Genomic DNA, 17,132 nt, shown 5'->3' with positions numbered 1-17,132 from the left:
TGGTAGTAGAGAATAATTCAATATAATATATATACTTTGTCAATGTTGGTTTTGACAAATAGTCAGGATGGCCGAGTGGTCTAAGGCGCCAGACTCAAGTTCTGGTCTTCGAGAGAGGGCGTGGGTTCAAATCCCACTTCTGACAAACAATGTTTTAATAGTTTGCATTTTTTGTGTCTTCAGTTTCTTTCCTTTTCAATAACCCCTACCTTCTTAGTTAGATGTCGAGGGAATGCAGCGATTCTGATTTCGTATTAATGGAGTAATCAACCGGAAAGTAGTGGTGTCATAGCATGTTATATCTCTAGCTTTGATTTTATGTAATAACTAAGTTCTATGTAACTTGCAAAACAAGTTTTATCATTGTTGGTGTTTGTTATGCTTAGCTGAATGTTTTTTGCTAGAACTACTAGATTCAGCACAAGGATGAATGCATATGTTCTAATAGCCGCCAGCTTAGAACGGAAAGGATTCCACACCCTGTATTCAGTCTTAGTACCATCTTAATTCTACCAATTAAGATGCAGTTATTTAGTATAGGAGCTTATACAAGTGGTTCGAGTGCACACAAACACCAGTTTAGAGATATAATATGGATCACGCGGTGGTGTGAAAGAAAGTTGAGCAAGTCGCTAGGAAAGGGAAGAAGAAACATGATAAAAGATGAATTTGATCTGAGAAGAAAATGAGACGTTTGGAGATTGCTACTTCTGCAGTCATTCGGTGTGACGACGCTGCTCTGTTTTCTTTCCCTGCAATATATACAAAACTCTTCATATCTGCATTGCAGCCTGTTTTTCTTTTCCACATTTTCTCAACAAAAAAACTTTGAATTGTATGCAAAACAAATGGTTTGATACAGAATAACTGGATACACAGATGAGCAAATTTAAGACCAGAGAACCTCAGTGTCACACGGCTTTGTTTTCCCTGATTGGAGGTTGCATCTTCATCTTTGTTCTCCCCCACCCTTTTGAGCCAAGTGCCTTGCATTCTCAAGTTCCCATTGTCTGAATTGTTTTGAGGTGCATTCGAAAGGAAGCCATACTGACAAGCTCGTAACACTTGGACTAGTTCAGACAATGAAAGGCCCAGTTTCCTGTTTAGCTTTAATAAGTTGTTCTTCTTTAATATTCCAAAGAGCTGCGGGTGGGGGTTACCTTCTGTGGTGTCCGAGGATCAGAGATTTGACACGCACGAGACTTCTCTAGAAGATAGAAGAAGCTCCAGATATTCTTCCTTTGCTGATTTCAGTAAATTTAACCAAAGCATGTTAAACAATCAGTGAAGTCCCACCAATGAATATATAGATAGATATGCTCGCTATTATGAGTAGATTTTTGCTAACCTTGAGTTGTCATTCCTCACAGTTCCTGCATTACCAAAGGCTTCAAGGGACATGATTTCACAGGACGCAGATATTAAAAAAAAAACAAGTTACTAGTTTAAACTGCTTATAAAATAAGAGATCACGGAGACAGAGCTCATTACTTCAAGAACTTGTAGCAATACAATGTTACGTATGTGGCAGCAAACCCACACGTATTATGGTCATACAAGCCTCTAGAAACAGGAGTGAACCAAACTCTAAACCCTAAACTAGAAGAAGAAGAAGAAGAAATCAACGTCACCAGGCATTTCTTTTGCCTCTCTAAAACTCTAGTGTCGTTTAACTGCTAAACACAAAAGATGGAAAAAAAAAAAAAGAGAGAGAACCAGACAAAACCCAAAAGTGTCATATTCTATTTGTTAATGACGCCTCGTTCTTCTTCTTATTGTCGTTGGAAACAAGAGTGTCTAGTTGTTCTCCATCTAATCTTAACCGTCCACCATCTTCTTCCATTACCTGAGCCCGGTGCACCATCTCATACATGCTCTCATTCTTCTCCTCCGCTCCCTCATACTTAAACCCTTCTCCTCGGCTTCCACCACCATCACCATCACCAAACCTTCTATTATTATTATGCCGCACATATGGTCTGAAATTACTATTGTTCTCCGAGTTCACCCTTCTCATGTTGTTGTCAAATCTCTGCTCTGATCTAAACATCCTTCCTGTTCTTCCCCTCAAGTTATTATGATGATGATTCTCCCATCCGCCATCATTGTTTCTCCCATCAAAACACCTTGAGTTTCGCTGGTTTCTTTGCTGCAACATGAATCCCGTCTCTTGGTTGAGAGGAAACCGTTTCTGGAACGGGAACCTCACTCTCTCCATCCTGTTTTCTTCCCCCCGGAACCCTTGAGGAGATCTGTTCCGCCCGTTCCATGAAACTGGAGAGCGACTTCTGGACCTGGACCGTGATTGAGGGTCGTGCAATCTCCTGAAGACGGGAGGGGAGTTCCTTCTCTCTCTCCTACCATTCATCCGGTTGATGTGCATGCGATTTGGATAGTCGTTCGCCTCACCGGGAGGGAAGGAACGATTTGCGTCTCTGAAATCACGATTCCCATTGCCATCTGGAAACCTTCTGAACCGACCCTGGTATCCTTCATTTGAGAAATGCCTACGAACATAGCCATGAGAACCAGGACTTGGGCCTGGCTGGTCAAAGCCACTCAGCATAACTCGGTCCTCCACAAGGGCTTGACGTCTGAAACGGTATTCACCATCTTTGTATATAGGTGGGGAGAAGCGACGTCTAGAATCCCAGCCGCTGAACTGTCTTCTCCTAGGACTCCTGTTTTGCATACGCATCTCTGTTCTCTCTCTCCCGACGAACTTATTTGGACCAACGTCTCTCTCACTAAGCTCTTCGTAGCTATCAGGCCTGAAATAGAGAAATCACTTTAGTTAGCAAAGGAACCAATCCATGATAATTAGATAACGAAATGACAGCCATGTTCAGCCGAAATAACTTACCTTCTCCTTCGGATGGGTTCATGTGAAGGTGACTCCCTGAATTGTTTTGACCTGAAGCTCCTTGATGGAGAAGACCCTTTTGAATGTGAATTATTCATGCAAACCACGACATGCTTCTCTACATCATTGTTTCCTTCCTGCACATCGCTAGATTTACACTTGACAGCTCCACACTTTGTCTCTGCCAGGATTTCCTTCTTAATGTCCTCTAGCTTATTCTCATTACTCTCAGCCAAAGAGTACAACCGCTCATTCTCTGGCTCAGACCCATAATCCACTTGTTCAACATCTTCACTATCACCCTCGTTTTCTTCCCAAGGGTATGGTTCTCTCAACTCTCCATCCTCGAACTGGGAATCATAACCAGATTGGCACTCCTTTCCATTTCGAACAGATTCTTCAGCACTAGGCCCAGACAACAATTGAGAATTCATGCAAACATCTGATGCAATCAGGCCAGTCGAGTAGTCCTTGCTACCCTCAACATGTCTGCTCTCAGTAATGGATTCGGTGACTTCTCCATCAGAGGATCTTCTGGATGTCTCATCGACTACATCACAAGGCTGACCCCATGCATCTGTTGGAAGATTTAAATCCCAATGTAACCTATCATCTGTAAGGCATTCAGAATTCTTACTCTTTCCAGTGCGATCATCACCAGATACATTTTCTGACACAGTAGCCGGCTCACTCTGAGGTGCTAAATTTCTGCTATCACCAGCTTCCAAATTTTCCCTTGGCCTATCTGTTGAGGATTCACTCTGATCAGCAGCCAAAGCGTTACCCAAAGTATCAACCAAAGCATTTTGAGGCACTACGATTTTGCTCTTGCCTTCCCCACCCTTGTCACTGGACACAATCGTAGTATCTTTCCCTGAGACATCAACAGTTCCGGTTGATGAATCATTAGGAGAAAAGGTCAAAGCATCTTGCTCTCGTACATGTTCAACAAGCTGACGGTCTACTGCGGATGTAATTTCGCTACTCATGCCACTACTGCAAGCAACCTCTGCAAGTATCTTAATACCAAAGAAGTCGTGACCACCGCAGTCAGGTTTATCATCAGAGACTTTTGATGTTTTCCCGCCCATTAGATTAGGGTTCAACCGTGAAACAGGCAGAGAGTGTTTGATCTGTGCACGAAGTTGTGAGTCTTCATCACGAGCAAAGGATCTATTCAAAGGTGATGGAGAGGGAACCATAAATCTCCGTTTCTTTAACGGAACATGCTCTACTCTTTCTGCGAAATGCTGGCCTAGAACAGAAACACCAAGCTGCCATAATCGAAAGAATTAAGCATTAGTATAACGAGACCAACTAAACCCCTACAGAAGCAGCCACGATAGCAGCACAAAACGGGGAAAGCAGTTAATGAAAACCTTTTCTGATCCAGAATCTCCTTCGGCTGATGTACTTGTTGCACTCTTGTATTCTGCTTCGACATCCTGAGAACGTGCAACTTGTTTCTTAGCACGCTTTGTTGAACTCCTACTACGTTTAGCCACCATTTTCCAAGAGCCTTGCATTTTCATTTTCCCATTGTCTGATTTGTTGATGGTTCCAGGCCGTTGTGGTGGGCCATTGGTGGTATTAGTTACGTCCGATGAAACATCCGAAAGGAAGTGATTCGCCACTTTACTAGTTGATACAAGTTCAGCTTTGGCTTCCTTTACCTGAAAAAAAATCCCAGTTTACAAGAGAACACACATTTACATTGCAGAGAAGCAAAACAAAAGAGAGAGAGAGAGAGAGAACCCACCGGCATTGTTGTGTCTACTGCCACTCCCAAGGCTGTGTCACCAGCATGAGCAAAGCGATTCACCCAACCTGTTAAGAGAACAATCACATTAGCCTTCGAGACCAACAATACAGAGAATGGTTATTAATATTCCCAAATAATGGGGTTATATTACCTGGGAGCTTAGGCACACCAAGCCTGTGACAGAGTACATCGCAGAAGTGATTGCAGTTTTTGGAAAACAAATCATAAGTGTATTCAGACCATTCCGTGGTGAGGTCACGCAGTATCTGATCAACCGTGAAGATGGTGCAATCAGTCTTCCCGAGAATAATCTTCTCACGATAAGTGTACATAGGGTTCTTGGTACTAGGACAGCTGAACACACGACTTGCTTGTTCACAATAATACCCATAAGACCATTCATCATCCCCATACACCTGCACAAACAAAAAAACATGAACAAGCCTGGTACACCAAAAAGTCAAAAGCGCTTGGAGTCTCTCTCGTCAATTGATCACACAGCGTATCTCTAAAAGGGAAGGGAAGGTGGTATTCGCAATCAGATTAGCTCAGATCAGGTCAGAGAGATCAATCAAGCATCACTGAATTTGACAAAGTCTCCAGAAACGTTTTCGAATCTAGTAGGAAACACAAGATAATGAGTGGATCTTGGAGGTCCAAGTCTCAGATCTTATAGAGAAGAAGGGCTTCGTTTTTTTGCAGTCAAATATACAAACAAACCAGATCCACACACAATAATCAAAGCAGAGAGAGAGAGAGACGTCACTAGAGACGATGATGACGTATGGAGTAAACCTGAATCGCGCTGTGGAATACGACGCCGCCGCCGCCGCCTCCTATAGGACCGATCCCGTCTTTATGGAACCTATCAATCTCCGATCCACTGTTTGTCGCTTCGTATATGTGCACAACAACCTCCCTCATGATTCCTGCTTTCACCTCCAAACCCTAATTCTTAAAACCAAAGTGAGACTTCGCTCGCAGATTCTCTTCCTCTTCCCTATAATAAGCTTTGGCGATGGATGGATGAATCGTGCCAAATCCACTTTCCTTTCAACAGCGCAGAGCCTCGTGACCTCCTCTCACCACGTATTTATCATCCTTTATATACCCTTAATGCCCTCCAATGTTATCTCAAATTACGCTTGTACCATCCATCCCATACCCTTCGTTATTTTATTTTCTTTTTAGGAAATATATATATTTAATTTGACATTCTGGAATCCTCAATTTGGTTCAAAAGTCAATGGTCAAGCAGGCAGCCACATATGGCTTCGTGGAACTTTTAGTGATAATTCTTTGAGTTTACCCCCTTCTTCTACTGTTTTTTATCTTGTACTTTTGGCCCCAAGGCTTACGAATGCAAATGTAGGCTCCAATTGATATTTTACCAAATTTAAAGAAAAATTATATGAAGTTCAATTTTATACTACTTGATGGGATTGTGAATTCGGATTTACAAAAAAAATATAAACGGGGATATGAACTTGGTGAGAATTTTCCTAAACAAAAGAAAGTTTAATGGGTTACCCTCCCTTTAAAATTAGTTATCTTTCTAGAGTTTTCTATACAAATTAAAAAATTAGTTAAATGTCAAATTTTTCATTATTTGACCTTGTAAAATATTTATTGTTTATTTTGATTTGATTTAGGGGTAAAAGAGATAAACTAATAGAAAAAAATTGCATTAAAATCATAAAATGACACTTATTTTGTAACAAATATTGTATACTACAAACGATAATTAATTTGAAATGGAGGAAGTAACAAATATTGATTGTGACTCTCGAACACCATATAATATGGAAAGACAATTGTATAATATTTATTGTTTATTTTGATTTGATTTAGGGGTAAAAGAGATAAATTAATAGAAAAAAAATGCATTGAAATCATAAAAGACACTTATTTGGTAACAAAATGTTTATGCTATAACAACAATTAATTTGAAACAAATGGAGTAACAAATATTGATTGTGACTCGAACAACATATAATATGGAAACACAATATTTATATTGTATGTAACTAGAAGTGATGAAAATCTATATATTTTTAAGTACAATAAGTTGAAGAACATGTTTACTATTATCAAAAACTCAGTATGGTATTTCCAAGAACTGAGATTTGGTAGTCATAACCATTTCTTAAAATAATTAATTAAAATATATTTTCAAAAAAAAATTGGGAGTTTATATCTATATTTTTTAACGTCTGATTAATTATACTACTACAACTATAGGAAATATTACATAGGCGATTTTACAACCAAAAATTCTACCGCCTTATGAGAATACACGTCTTAATGCGCCACTCCGAGCCGTCCTATGAGATCCATGTTCGAAGGTACGTCATGTACCAAGATGAAGCTCTCTTGTAACTTTTGTCTCGTAATTTGCATAAATTTGCATTTTCTGGAATTTGAATTTCATACCTCATGGTGTAGAAGGATTAATGAATCATTAGTCAAATCACTGGATTAAAAGGGCTGCCACATATATATATTATCTTTAAAAATTTGAGGACTAACATTAGTATTTTACTGGATTATATTGGTATTGTTCAAAAGGGAGACTTGGAGAAGGTAGAGATGTGCGTGATCCACTAAAGTCAATGAAAATAATAATACATAGATACCCTAGCGGATATGTTTGCTCTTAATGGGTTTAGTATGAACGTTTGTTCCACGGCAAGAAGCCCCACCATTCTTTATAACACAAGTCAAGAAGATTCCTTTAACTTAATTGAGTAATTCCAAGTCATAGGAAAGAGACCTTATACTAAAGCTCCAGCACAAGCATTCTCTTTAGAAACATTAGTTCAAATACTAGCTATAGACGTTTACTTTTGATTCCATGTGTATTGGTAACTAATAAGTAATAACATGATCGGTTTCTTGAAAAGGAGGAAACCTAATGAATGTATGAAACCATATCATCGGAAAGAATCTAGTAGTCCCTCCGTTTTATAATAAGTGGCACTTAGACACATTTCCCGCAAATTAAGAAATTACCAAAATATACTAATCTACTTTTATTATTATATAATTATTAAAATAAAAATAATTTAACTAAACATCTATTGGTCATTTAAAAGAATAAAAAAATGATTTAACGTGAAATTTACATTGGAAATATAGAGTAACACTTTTTTAAAAACAAAATAAAAAGTTAAAATGACTTTCTTTATGAAACATAGAGAATATTATATTAAAGATGGAAAAAAATAACTGAGATTAGGAGAAAATAACCTGAATTTCCTTGATGGCCTATTTTGGAAGACCTCTAATAAAAGCATTAAAAATCATCTAAATCAAAAATAAGAGAAATTCTCTAGGATAGACATTTTCAAGTTTTTGTCGCAAAATAGCTTTTAATGAGAAAAATGACCAAAAGAAGTTTTATTAAAGGGTAAAAATACATTTTTACCCTAGGGTTAACTAATCTATACTTAAGGCATGATTAACCCCGGTTTCTTAGCCGGGGTTTTTAACTCATAATTTGACACCTTTTTTTTTTTACAATTTTCGGTTAAGAGACGGCTTTTATATCTCTTAGCCGAAGTTAAGAACCCCAGTTAAGAGACTGAGGTTAATTATGGTCTTAGGGTTTAAAGTTAAAGGGTAGAGTTTTGGGGATAGGGTTTCAAATTTAAAAAAAAAATTTAAAAAAAAATTAAAAATTTCAAAATAAAAATGGACTATTTTACTTATTTTCTGTTTTGAATGTTATTTTTGTGACAAAAACTTAAAAATAGTTATTTGAGAAAATTGGCCGAAAAATAATATGAGCCAACTTATTGAATTTATATTATACTTAATGGTTTCGGTAAAATGTTATCATCATGTTTTGATTCATTTTCATTTTTAGTATTGATCATACTAATGGACTGTTAATTATAACTTGTGTGATGCAAAATCGAAATAGGCAGACTGGGCCTTTGGTGAACTCGATTGACATGCAAGATAAATGTTCCTTCCTTTTTGTGACTTGCTTTAAACAAGTCTTGAGTCAATGAGAAATGTCCTCAACTAGTGAAACTTTTGTTAGTGTGGTTTTTATAACGTTTTCAGGGTGGAATGATATGAGGACCAGCGCTTCAAAGCGTTGTGCCTGATGTTTGTGGAGTACAAGTAGACTGGAATAGAGATGTAAATAACCTAAGACATTAAAACCATACTAGCTGGAATAGAGAGTACACTTGTTTATTGTCATCGAATGAATGCAAAATAAAAACATGATGAACAGGTGGAGACCACAGAACGCTTACAGAGATGGGGAGGGAATGAAACAACATCAGAGGATGTAACGCGGCGTTTTAACTTGCAAACAAACTCTCATCGTTGGTGATTGTGATGCTATGTAGTGGTGTAAACACAAAAATAAGAACCCAAATATATCAAAGTCGGCCTTCATGTTTCAAATAAAAATTATTATCTAGCATAAGGATGAAAAATTAGTAACTCAGACGAACTACTATTAAAACTTTCTCAACGAGCAAAATCTGGTAATGAGTTCAAGGTCTCTCGTCAACAAAATTCTAAAGCACTACAGATTCTAAAAAAGAACACAAGACAGGAGCAGAAACTGAGAAAAAACAAGACAGTAGAAACACAAGCATTTTTCTAAGCAGCAGTAGCAGCCTTGGCTTTCTTAGGGGCACGGTAGGTACCAACGACACAAGCATGGTCACGCTCAAATGGCTCAAGCGTCACTTGCTCTGCTGGCTTGAACTGCTCTTGTTGCAGCTTCTTCACTTCGCTCTGAAACACGGCTTCTGCTGGAACTGTTGAGTCAATACAGTTTGCCTTGATTGAAATAACAAAGTGACCTCCTGTTTTGAGAAAGAAGCTTGCATTCAAAGCCACGATCCTAGCCTACGTTTAAGGATAAACAACATTTCATTAAACAACAAATGAATGATAAAAACACAATGCTGCCAGAAAAACTATCAAACCAAATAATAATATAACTAAAGAAAATGTTTGAAAACCAAAAGAAAAAGAAAAAAACTGAAATCGAAACAAAACCAGATCAAAATCCACTTTAAAAATAAGAAAACAAGATATTCTTAAGCATCAGAAACTTGGAGTTTGCATCACCCATAATGATCTGAAGGGGAATCCAAGTAAGATCATCATTTGCAATCATCAGAACACCGTTCAAAACCAAAACCACAATTATAATGCTACACAGTAGAAAAATACTAGGACTAAGTCATAGTGTAAAATGTAATAAAGAAGCAAACCTGATCAGGCTGAGCAACATCAGCGAAGATAACATCAACCATGCCAACAAGCATTCTGTATTTGGCAGGGTGTCTAGCATCTTCAATGATTGGGATAACATTAGTCCTCTTCTTCGCCATGTTCACCAAATCTCTACCACTTCTGTGAGAAAACTCAACCGCGTAGACACATCCCTCCTACAAAATTCACAAAGCAACAACATTATAAAGCAACAACACAACTCATCTAATACTAACCATAACAAATAAGGGCTAAGTTTTACTTACGGGTCCAACAAGATCAGACACATGAGAGACTGTGGTTCCAGAAGCAGCACCAAGGTACAGAACTTTAGCACCAGGTTTCTGAATCAAAACGGATAAAAAAACAATTCAGTATATATACATATATAAACAAGTCTCACAAACAGCATCATCAACAAGAATAAGACTTACAATGTAAATGTTATCAACACCACCGAGAATAGCAGCCGCCAGCTTAGAGCGGAAAGGGTTCCACACTCTGTACTCAGTCTTAGTTCCATCTTCATTCTGCAGATTCAACCACAAATCAATTAAAGATTCAATCTAAAAAAACATTAAATCAAACAGCAAACTCTCTTATCAATTATTACCGGAACAGAGATTCTCTTCTCGTTGTAGACAGCTTCACCAGGAACCAAGTTCCTAGTGACGAGAGCATCTTCTTTGCCCTTGGCAATGAACACTCCCGCGTGTCTGTGTGGCTCCACAATCACTTTGCTGCCTCCCTTCATCCCTCCACGTCCTCCTCTGCCACGTCCACCACGGTCTCCTCTACCTCCTCCTCTGCTCATGCCTCTACCGCCGCCACGTCCACCACGGTCTCCGAAACCTCTTCCTCCTCCTCTTCCTCTACCTCCAGAGCTACCTCCTCGTCCACCACTGTACCCACCGCCACCACGTCCACCACTGAACCCACCGCCACCACGTCCTGAATACAAAAACACCATTAAAACAGAGACTCAACATTCTCCTTAAACCCTAATTAGTCAATACACATTACATTTTTGAGCTAAAGGGTGAAACTTTGAGACAATATCCTTAAACCCTAAATAGTCAACACCCAATACATTTATGAGCTAAAGGTAACAACTTTGAGATTCATTTCAGCTATACACAAAGAGTTCAGTTCGCACTAAACAAACACAGACTTAGACATTGTTAACCTAAAAATGTAAACTAAACAAAAGGGGCGGCGGCTAGGGTTCTTACCACCAGTTAGAGGAGGCCTCATCTTTGCTTTGGAGTAAAGAGACTGCGAATAGCGAGAGAAAGCTGTTTGAAAGAGAGGGGGTGGCGTCGTGGCGTTGAAGCTGCACTTGTGAGTGTGGTTTTATAAAAGAGTGCTGCTAGGGTTTTTGTGGGTTTAGTTGTTGTCTTGTTTATTATTTATTATTTACGCATTGATACTTGCACTATTATGTATTTCGCTTACCGATGAATTGGGTTACTACACCTTTGGGCCTTCATTCTCATAGTTTGGGCCTTAATATGAAGCAACTCCCTATATCCTCTCCCCCAATGTTGTTCCAAAGTTCAACATTCTCGAACTAAATTTCCAAAATATATATTTATACATTAGAAAAGGTAAATGCTATTGTTCGTTTGTGGTGAAAAAATAACGACTAATAATACTATTGCTCAATATATAGCCATGATTGCCGGTTTGGTATTTTGCTTAAATATGCTCTTCTTCCATACTTCACAAGCATCAACTAGTTCGGTGATGAGCAGCATGACTATATGATCGAATGCAATGAGGAGCTAATAAGAGCGACTAGATAAACTGATCAACCTTCTTCAAAACACTACTTTATGTTCAATACGGGCTCTATTCTTGAGGAGGTCAATAACATATTTTTATATGTAGAAATATATATATATATATATATATATTATGCTTTTATATAATACATATATATATATATATATGCATTGTATATGCTATACATGCATCATAAAAAGTTAAAAAGAAAAATGACACAAAGATGGAAAACTGGAAATGAGCGATATGCAACTTAACGATCAATCAAATGTGAAAAATAAAAGAATTTAGTAAAAAAAACGGGAAAAATAACAAAACAAATGTTACGTGGACACTAATGCTAAACAAGCTGCCTTAAGTTGACCAAAAGAGAATCACAAGATTTTGGCGCGTCCACCTAACACGCCCCCAAATTCTCTCCTAAGCTCTAACTTCCTTCGTTCTCACCTCAGCCTCCGCCTTGCCTCTCCGGCGCCTCTAGGCGTTGCGAGAGGGCTCACGATGCTCCCGTCAAGTCCCCCTTCCTCTCCGTCGTGGTCCGTTGGTGATGTGTCTCAATCTCTGGTGCTGTCGTACACGTTTTGTGGCTCTGTCCACAGTGATGTTACGAGTCCGGGGGTTCGTGTCTAGGCTCTCTGCGACTGGGTCAAGAACATGAATCTTCTTTCCACTGGTGTAGGTGACTCCTCTCCCAACATCAAAATCACCTCGACGGCGAGGTTCCTAAACGTCGCATCTTGCCATCATCGATTCAAAGGTAAATTGGGGTTTGCTGCGTCTGAGATGAGGTCCCGGGACCTCAGATCTCGATTGATGAGATGATTCTCCTTTCGGGTTGATCTAGACGTTCTGGCTATTGAGTCGATGCTCTTGTTAGCTCCTCTCCCCCCCCCCCTTTGCAGTTGATTGGCGTTTCTTGGGAGAATGGGTTTGATCTGCAGGTTTAAACGAGCATGGGAGTGGTGTTTTTGAGCTCTTCGAGATCAGGGTAAGCACCTTGCGGCTGGAGGAGGGAGTAAGACCCATGAAGTGGTGATGCTGCCCCTTCCATTAACCGGCTTAGAGGACGAGCGGTTAGGTTAGTTGAGCGCTATTAAGCTCCAGTGGTTTTGAGTTGTCCTGTCTGTACCAGATTTTGGGTTCAGTGTTTGCCCAGCCCGGACTTAGAGGGCGGTCCTTGAGTGGGCTTGTCTCTGTGTCTCAGAAGAAGGTATTGGTTCAGGCAATCAGATGAAACAACTTCCAGCCAGCAGTGTATCCCTTGATCTCTGGTTCTCGGTCTCCCCATCTGCCTACATTGTTTAGGTCCTTTTCACCCGACTCTTAAGTTTCTATCGATCCTTGTTATCCTGTTCGCTCCAAGGCATAACGGTTTCAGGCTCGATTGTCTTCTTGATTACATGTTTTTAACTTTTTTGCCGTGTAATCAAGCATAGAGGTCTACAGTTTATTTTAACATTTTGTAAACTTCAAAGTTCATTTCGTAATGATATTTACCTTTTAGCAAAAAAAAAAAAAAATTTGACCAAAAGAGGTTGCAATTGATTCCACGCCTGCAGATAATGAATCTCTATACCTAAACATGCATGCATGTTTCTGTATGAGTGTAATATGTATGCATGGTGTACACAACATACTTTAGATGCTAAAAATAGAGTGGGGCCTTGGAAGAAGGGATGGTTAAGCGAATTTTAAGGTTTTGAAGAGAAAAAACAATGTGTATCAGAGACCAATATTAAAGATAATAAATAGGAGCCTTTAGTTGTCCGAGTTCGTCTCGATCCTCTATTCACAAATCAGTTAAGCATTATCCTCTTTCACATTTTCCTCTTTTTCCAGAGGACATATCAAGATTCACACAAAACAACAAATCGATCTTCCTCAAGCCTTACCATAGAAACTAAACAAAAATAATGGTTTGTATTCTCTTCTCTTCTATTTATTTGCAAAAATTGATAATATTATAAGTCTAAGAACCACCCTGAGTTTTGATAGAACACCTGAGTTTTGATAATACGTATGCGCTTATGTAGACCTAATGGTTTTAAATCTGAAGTTTGGATGCGAGGATTGTCTAATCATGTTAGAGTTGATTTCGCCATGCTATTGACATGTTTCTCATTTGGTTGTTTAGTTTATCTCGTTTTAATTCATAAGTTAATTATTCACGATAACTCAATATCTAGACGTAAGACCATGTATCAGTACATATAATTATAACGGGACCAAAAACCTAGTTAACTTGAGTATAAAAGATTATGATATATGTGATGTGATGGTGATACAATGGTTATGGATGAACATGAATGAATGAAAAGGCGAACGCGGCATCGGGGATGGCAGTGGAGGACAACTGCAAGCTGAAGTTCTTGGAGCTAAAGAAAAGAACACATCGGTTCATAATATTCAGGATAGACGGGCAGCAAGTGGTGGTTGAAAAGTTAGGAAGCCCGCAGGAGACTTACGAAGACTTCAGCGCTTCCCTCCCTGCCGACGAGTGCCGCTATGCTGTTTTCGATTTCGATTTTACCACCAATGAAAATTGCCAGAAGAGCAAAATCTTCTTCATAGCATGGTACGATATTCCAATCTTCCTTAATTCATATTTTCAATCAGATTTTAATATATATATGAAAAACTACAAGCATTATTGAAGTAAGACGTTTAGAACATATACAACTTTGTAGCATTACAACCTTCAACGTTAGGAAATACGCGGTCAAATTTTGCGGTAAACCATAATTTATGTGAGCGGAAAAAAAGCACACACACCAAATTGTTAACGGAGTTCGGCCAATGTTGCCTACGTCTCCGGACCTGCTACAGATCTTTTATGGACAAAACTTAGGTTCACCCCCTATGGTGAACTTTTAAATTCACCACCCCTCTTAAAACTAATTAAATTGCCACCTAGATAAGTAATAAAAAAAATTAAATTTTATTTAAAAAATTTAAAATAGTTGAAAAAAGAATAATGTCTAACAAAACTCTAAATTCTAAACTCTAAACCCTAAATCTAAATCTAACCCTTGAATACTAAACCCAAACCCTATACCTTAAACCCAAATAGTAAACCCTAAACCCAAACCTTATACGATAAACCCAAATCCTAAACTCTAAACCCAAACTGTAAACCCAAATCCTATATCCTAAACTCAAACCTTAAACTCTAAACTCAAACCCTGTAGCCTAAACCATAAACCCTAAACCCAAACCTTATACGATAAACCCAAATCCTAAACTCTAAACCCAAACTGTAAACCCAAATCCTATATCCTAAACTCAAACCTTAAACTCTAAACTCAAATCCAAATCATAGACCCTAAACCAAACTGTAAACCTTAAACCCAAGTTCAAACATTTTGGGTTTAGGGCTTAGGGTTTGGGTTTAGGGTCTACGATTCAGGTTTAAGATAAAAGGTTTGGGTTTAGGGTTTATGGTTTAGGCTACAGGGTTTGAGTTTATGATCTAGCGTTTGGGTTTAGGATTTAGGGTTTAGAGTTTGGGTTTATGATTTATGGTTTAGAGTTTTGGTTTAGGATTTAGGGTTTAGAGTTCAGGTTTAGGATTTAGAGTTTAGAGTTTGGGTTTTGAATTTAGGGTTTAGAATTTAAGATTTAGGTTTTTGTTAGTGGCATTATTTTTTTTAATTATTTTTTATTTTTAAAAAAAAAATTATTTTTTTATTAATAATATAGCTGGCACTTTAATTGGTTATAAGATGGGTGGTGAATTTAAAGGTTCACCTTAGGGGGTGAACCTAAGTTTTGTCCATCTTTTATTATCAACCAGAGAAATTTTATAAGCTCACTACTCACACCCCGATCCCAAATACACTCAGAAATTACTCGTAATTTCTTAAAGAAGATTTTTTGTGAGAAAAAATATTTTTTTTTTCTTCTTCTTCTTATCTTCTCTCGTTTTCTCTCTGTTTTCTTGTTTTGGGATGGTTTGCTCTTCACCTTGCGTCTAGTATTTATAGAAGAAGCTTGGACATGTGAAAGCCATAATTATTGACAAAATGGCCTCCTCTTTTGTTGACTTCGTTGTCATTCTTTACCGACATCACCGTCCATCATTTTTTACATGTGCTTTGACTAACAATCTCCCACTTGAAGACTGATTTCAATCTGTCTTCACACTTTGATCAATGTAGCAGGTCTCCCCAGCTTGTTATTCCAACAAATCATCTGAGGTTGCACACAACCTCAGCTTATCATATGGCACGACTTTCGTCAACATGTCTGCCATATTTTTGCTTCCTGGGATCTTCTCAAGCACCAACATTTCATCTTCCAACGCCGATCTAATGAAATGATATCGACGATGTATGTGCTTCGTCTGAACATGGTAAACCGGATTCTTTGCCAAATCGATGGCACTTTTACTGTCACAGTACAACACAATTTTCCCTTGGTCCTGGCCTAACTCTTCTAGAAAAGACTGTAGCCATATCATCTCTTTTGTTGCCTCCGTTACCGCAACATACTCTGCTTCACAGCTTGATAGAGATACAATTTTCTGCAACGTTGAAACCCAACAAATTGCAGTACCGCCAAAGGTGTAGACATACCTGGTTGTGTTCTTCGTGCTGTCAACGTCACCTCCATTGTTAGCATCAACATATCCTTATCAGCATGTCATCGACATATAGGAGCAATATCAAGTAGGAATCTTCAAGGGTCTTGAAGTAACAACAATGGTCAGCTTCACACCTCAAGAAACCAACGCCTTTAATAAAGTTGTCGAACCGTTTATACCACTGTCTTGGGACTTGTTTTAAGCCGTACAAACTCCTTTTCAGCTTGCAAACAAGGCTTTCCTTCCCTTTGATCTCAAAGCCTTCGGGTTGATTCATATAAATTTTCTCATCCAAATCACCGTGAAGAAATGCCATCTTCGCATCCATCTGTTGAAGATGCAGATCTTCTTGTGCTACCAGCCCAAGAATCGTTCTGATGGTCACCATCTTGACTACAGGAGAGAATATTCAGGTGTAGTCAACGCCTTCTTTTTGTTGGAATCCCTTCACAATAAGCCTCGCTTTATAGCGCTTACTCCCATCAGGTTCTTCTTTTATTCGGTAGACCCACTTGTTATGCAATGCCTTTTTCTCCTTAGGCAAATCTGCTAACTCCCACGTGTGATTGGATAACAACGAGTCCATCTCGTCATTCATTGCAAGCTCCCACTTGATCGACTCATCAACTTGCATAGCTTCCTCATAACATTCAGGCTCGCCTCTGTCTGTGAGCAGAATGTAGTTGAGCGATGGAGAAAATCTTATTGGCTTTCTGATGATTCTACTTGACCGTCGTAACTCCGTGACTGATGTATATGGGACCACTTCAGAATCATCACTTACTTCAGCTTCACCATTCTCGTCTTGAGAGATATCGTCTTCTGCTGTTGCGGTATCCTGTGGAAACTCCGGTGTCAGGATATCTTCTAAGTCAACAGCTCCAGGCTCTTTC

The 17,132-nt window shown here is 38.7% G+C and overlaps 3 protein-coding genes and 1 non-coding gene across 6 annotated transcripts in view; 2 read left to right on the top strand and 2 right to left on the bottom strand.

Moving 5' to 3' along the window:
• Positions 1 to 61: 61 nt before the first annotated feature.
• Positions 62 to 145, top strand: TRNAL-CAA. The gene has a single exon. It is a non-coding gene; the product is annotated as a tRNA-Leu (tRNA).
• Positions 146 to 1,457: 1,312 nt separating this feature from the next.
• Positions 1,458 to 5,700, bottom strand: LOC106311536. Of its 2 annotated transcripts, none has more exons than XM_013748728.1 (6): positions 5,421 to 5,700; positions 4,777 to 5,041; positions 4,623 to 4,690; positions 4,243 to 4,536; positions 2,864 to 4,137; positions 1,458 to 2,771 (listed from the first exon to the last, which is right to left on the bottom strand). In XM_013748728.1, exons 1-6 carry the CDS (start codon positions 5,547 to 5,549, stop codon positions 1,736 to 1,738), a joined length of 3,066 nt encoding a protein of 1,021 aa, XP_013604182.1. In that variant the 5' UTR covers positions 5,550 to 5,700; the 3' UTR covers positions 1,458 to 1,735. The 2 variants fall into 2 exon arrangements, with proteins under 2 accessions (XP_013604182.1, XP_013604183.1); XM_013748729.1 differs by having other exon boundaries at positions 4,243 to 4,530.
• Positions 5,701 to 9,070: 3,370 nt separating this feature from the next.
• On the bottom strand, positions 9,071 to 11,272 carry LOC106307793 (mediator of RNA polymerase II transcription subunit 36a). Its single transcript, XM_013744847.1, has 6 exons — positions 11,105 to 11,272; positions 10,486 to 10,823; positions 10,307 to 10,402; positions 10,139 to 10,216; positions 9,872 to 10,048; positions 9,071 to 9,500 (listed from the first exon to the last, which is right to left on the bottom strand). Exons 1-6 carry the CDS (start codon positions 11,124 to 11,126, stop codon positions 9,249 to 9,251), a joined length of 963 nt encoding a protein of 320 aa, XP_013600301.1. The 5' UTR covers positions 11,127 to 11,272; the 3' UTR covers positions 9,071 to 9,248.
• Positions 11,273 to 13,441: 2,169 nt separating this feature from the next.
• Positions 13,442 to 17,132, top strand: part of LOC106310417 (actin-depolymerizing factor-like) — a 7,019-nt gene continuing 3,328 nt past the window's right edge. The window contains exons 1-2 of one of the 2 annotated variants that reach the window (XM_013747652.1): positions 13,442 to 13,573; positions 13,976 to 14,232. In XM_013747652.1, coding sequence (XP_013603106.1) covers positions 13,571 to 13,573; positions 13,976 to 14,232 — 260 coding nt within the window. In that variant the 5' untranslated portion in view covers positions 13,442 to 13,570. Of the gene's footprint in view, positions 13,574 to 13,963; positions 14,233 to 17,132 lie in introns of those variants that run through there. The other variant, XM_013747651.1, reaches the window with a different exon arrangement.

The sequence above is a fragment of the Brassica oleracea genome, chromosome C8 (assembly GCF_000695525.1).
Source record: "Brassica oleracea var. oleracea cultivar TO1000 chromosome C8, BOL, whole genome shotgun sequence".
Classification (NCBI taxonomy): domain Eukaryota; kingdom Viridiplantae; phylum Streptophyta; class Magnoliopsida; order Brassicales; family Brassicaceae; genus Brassica; species Brassica oleracea.
This window is presented reverse-complemented; position numbering and strand designations above follow the sequence as displayed.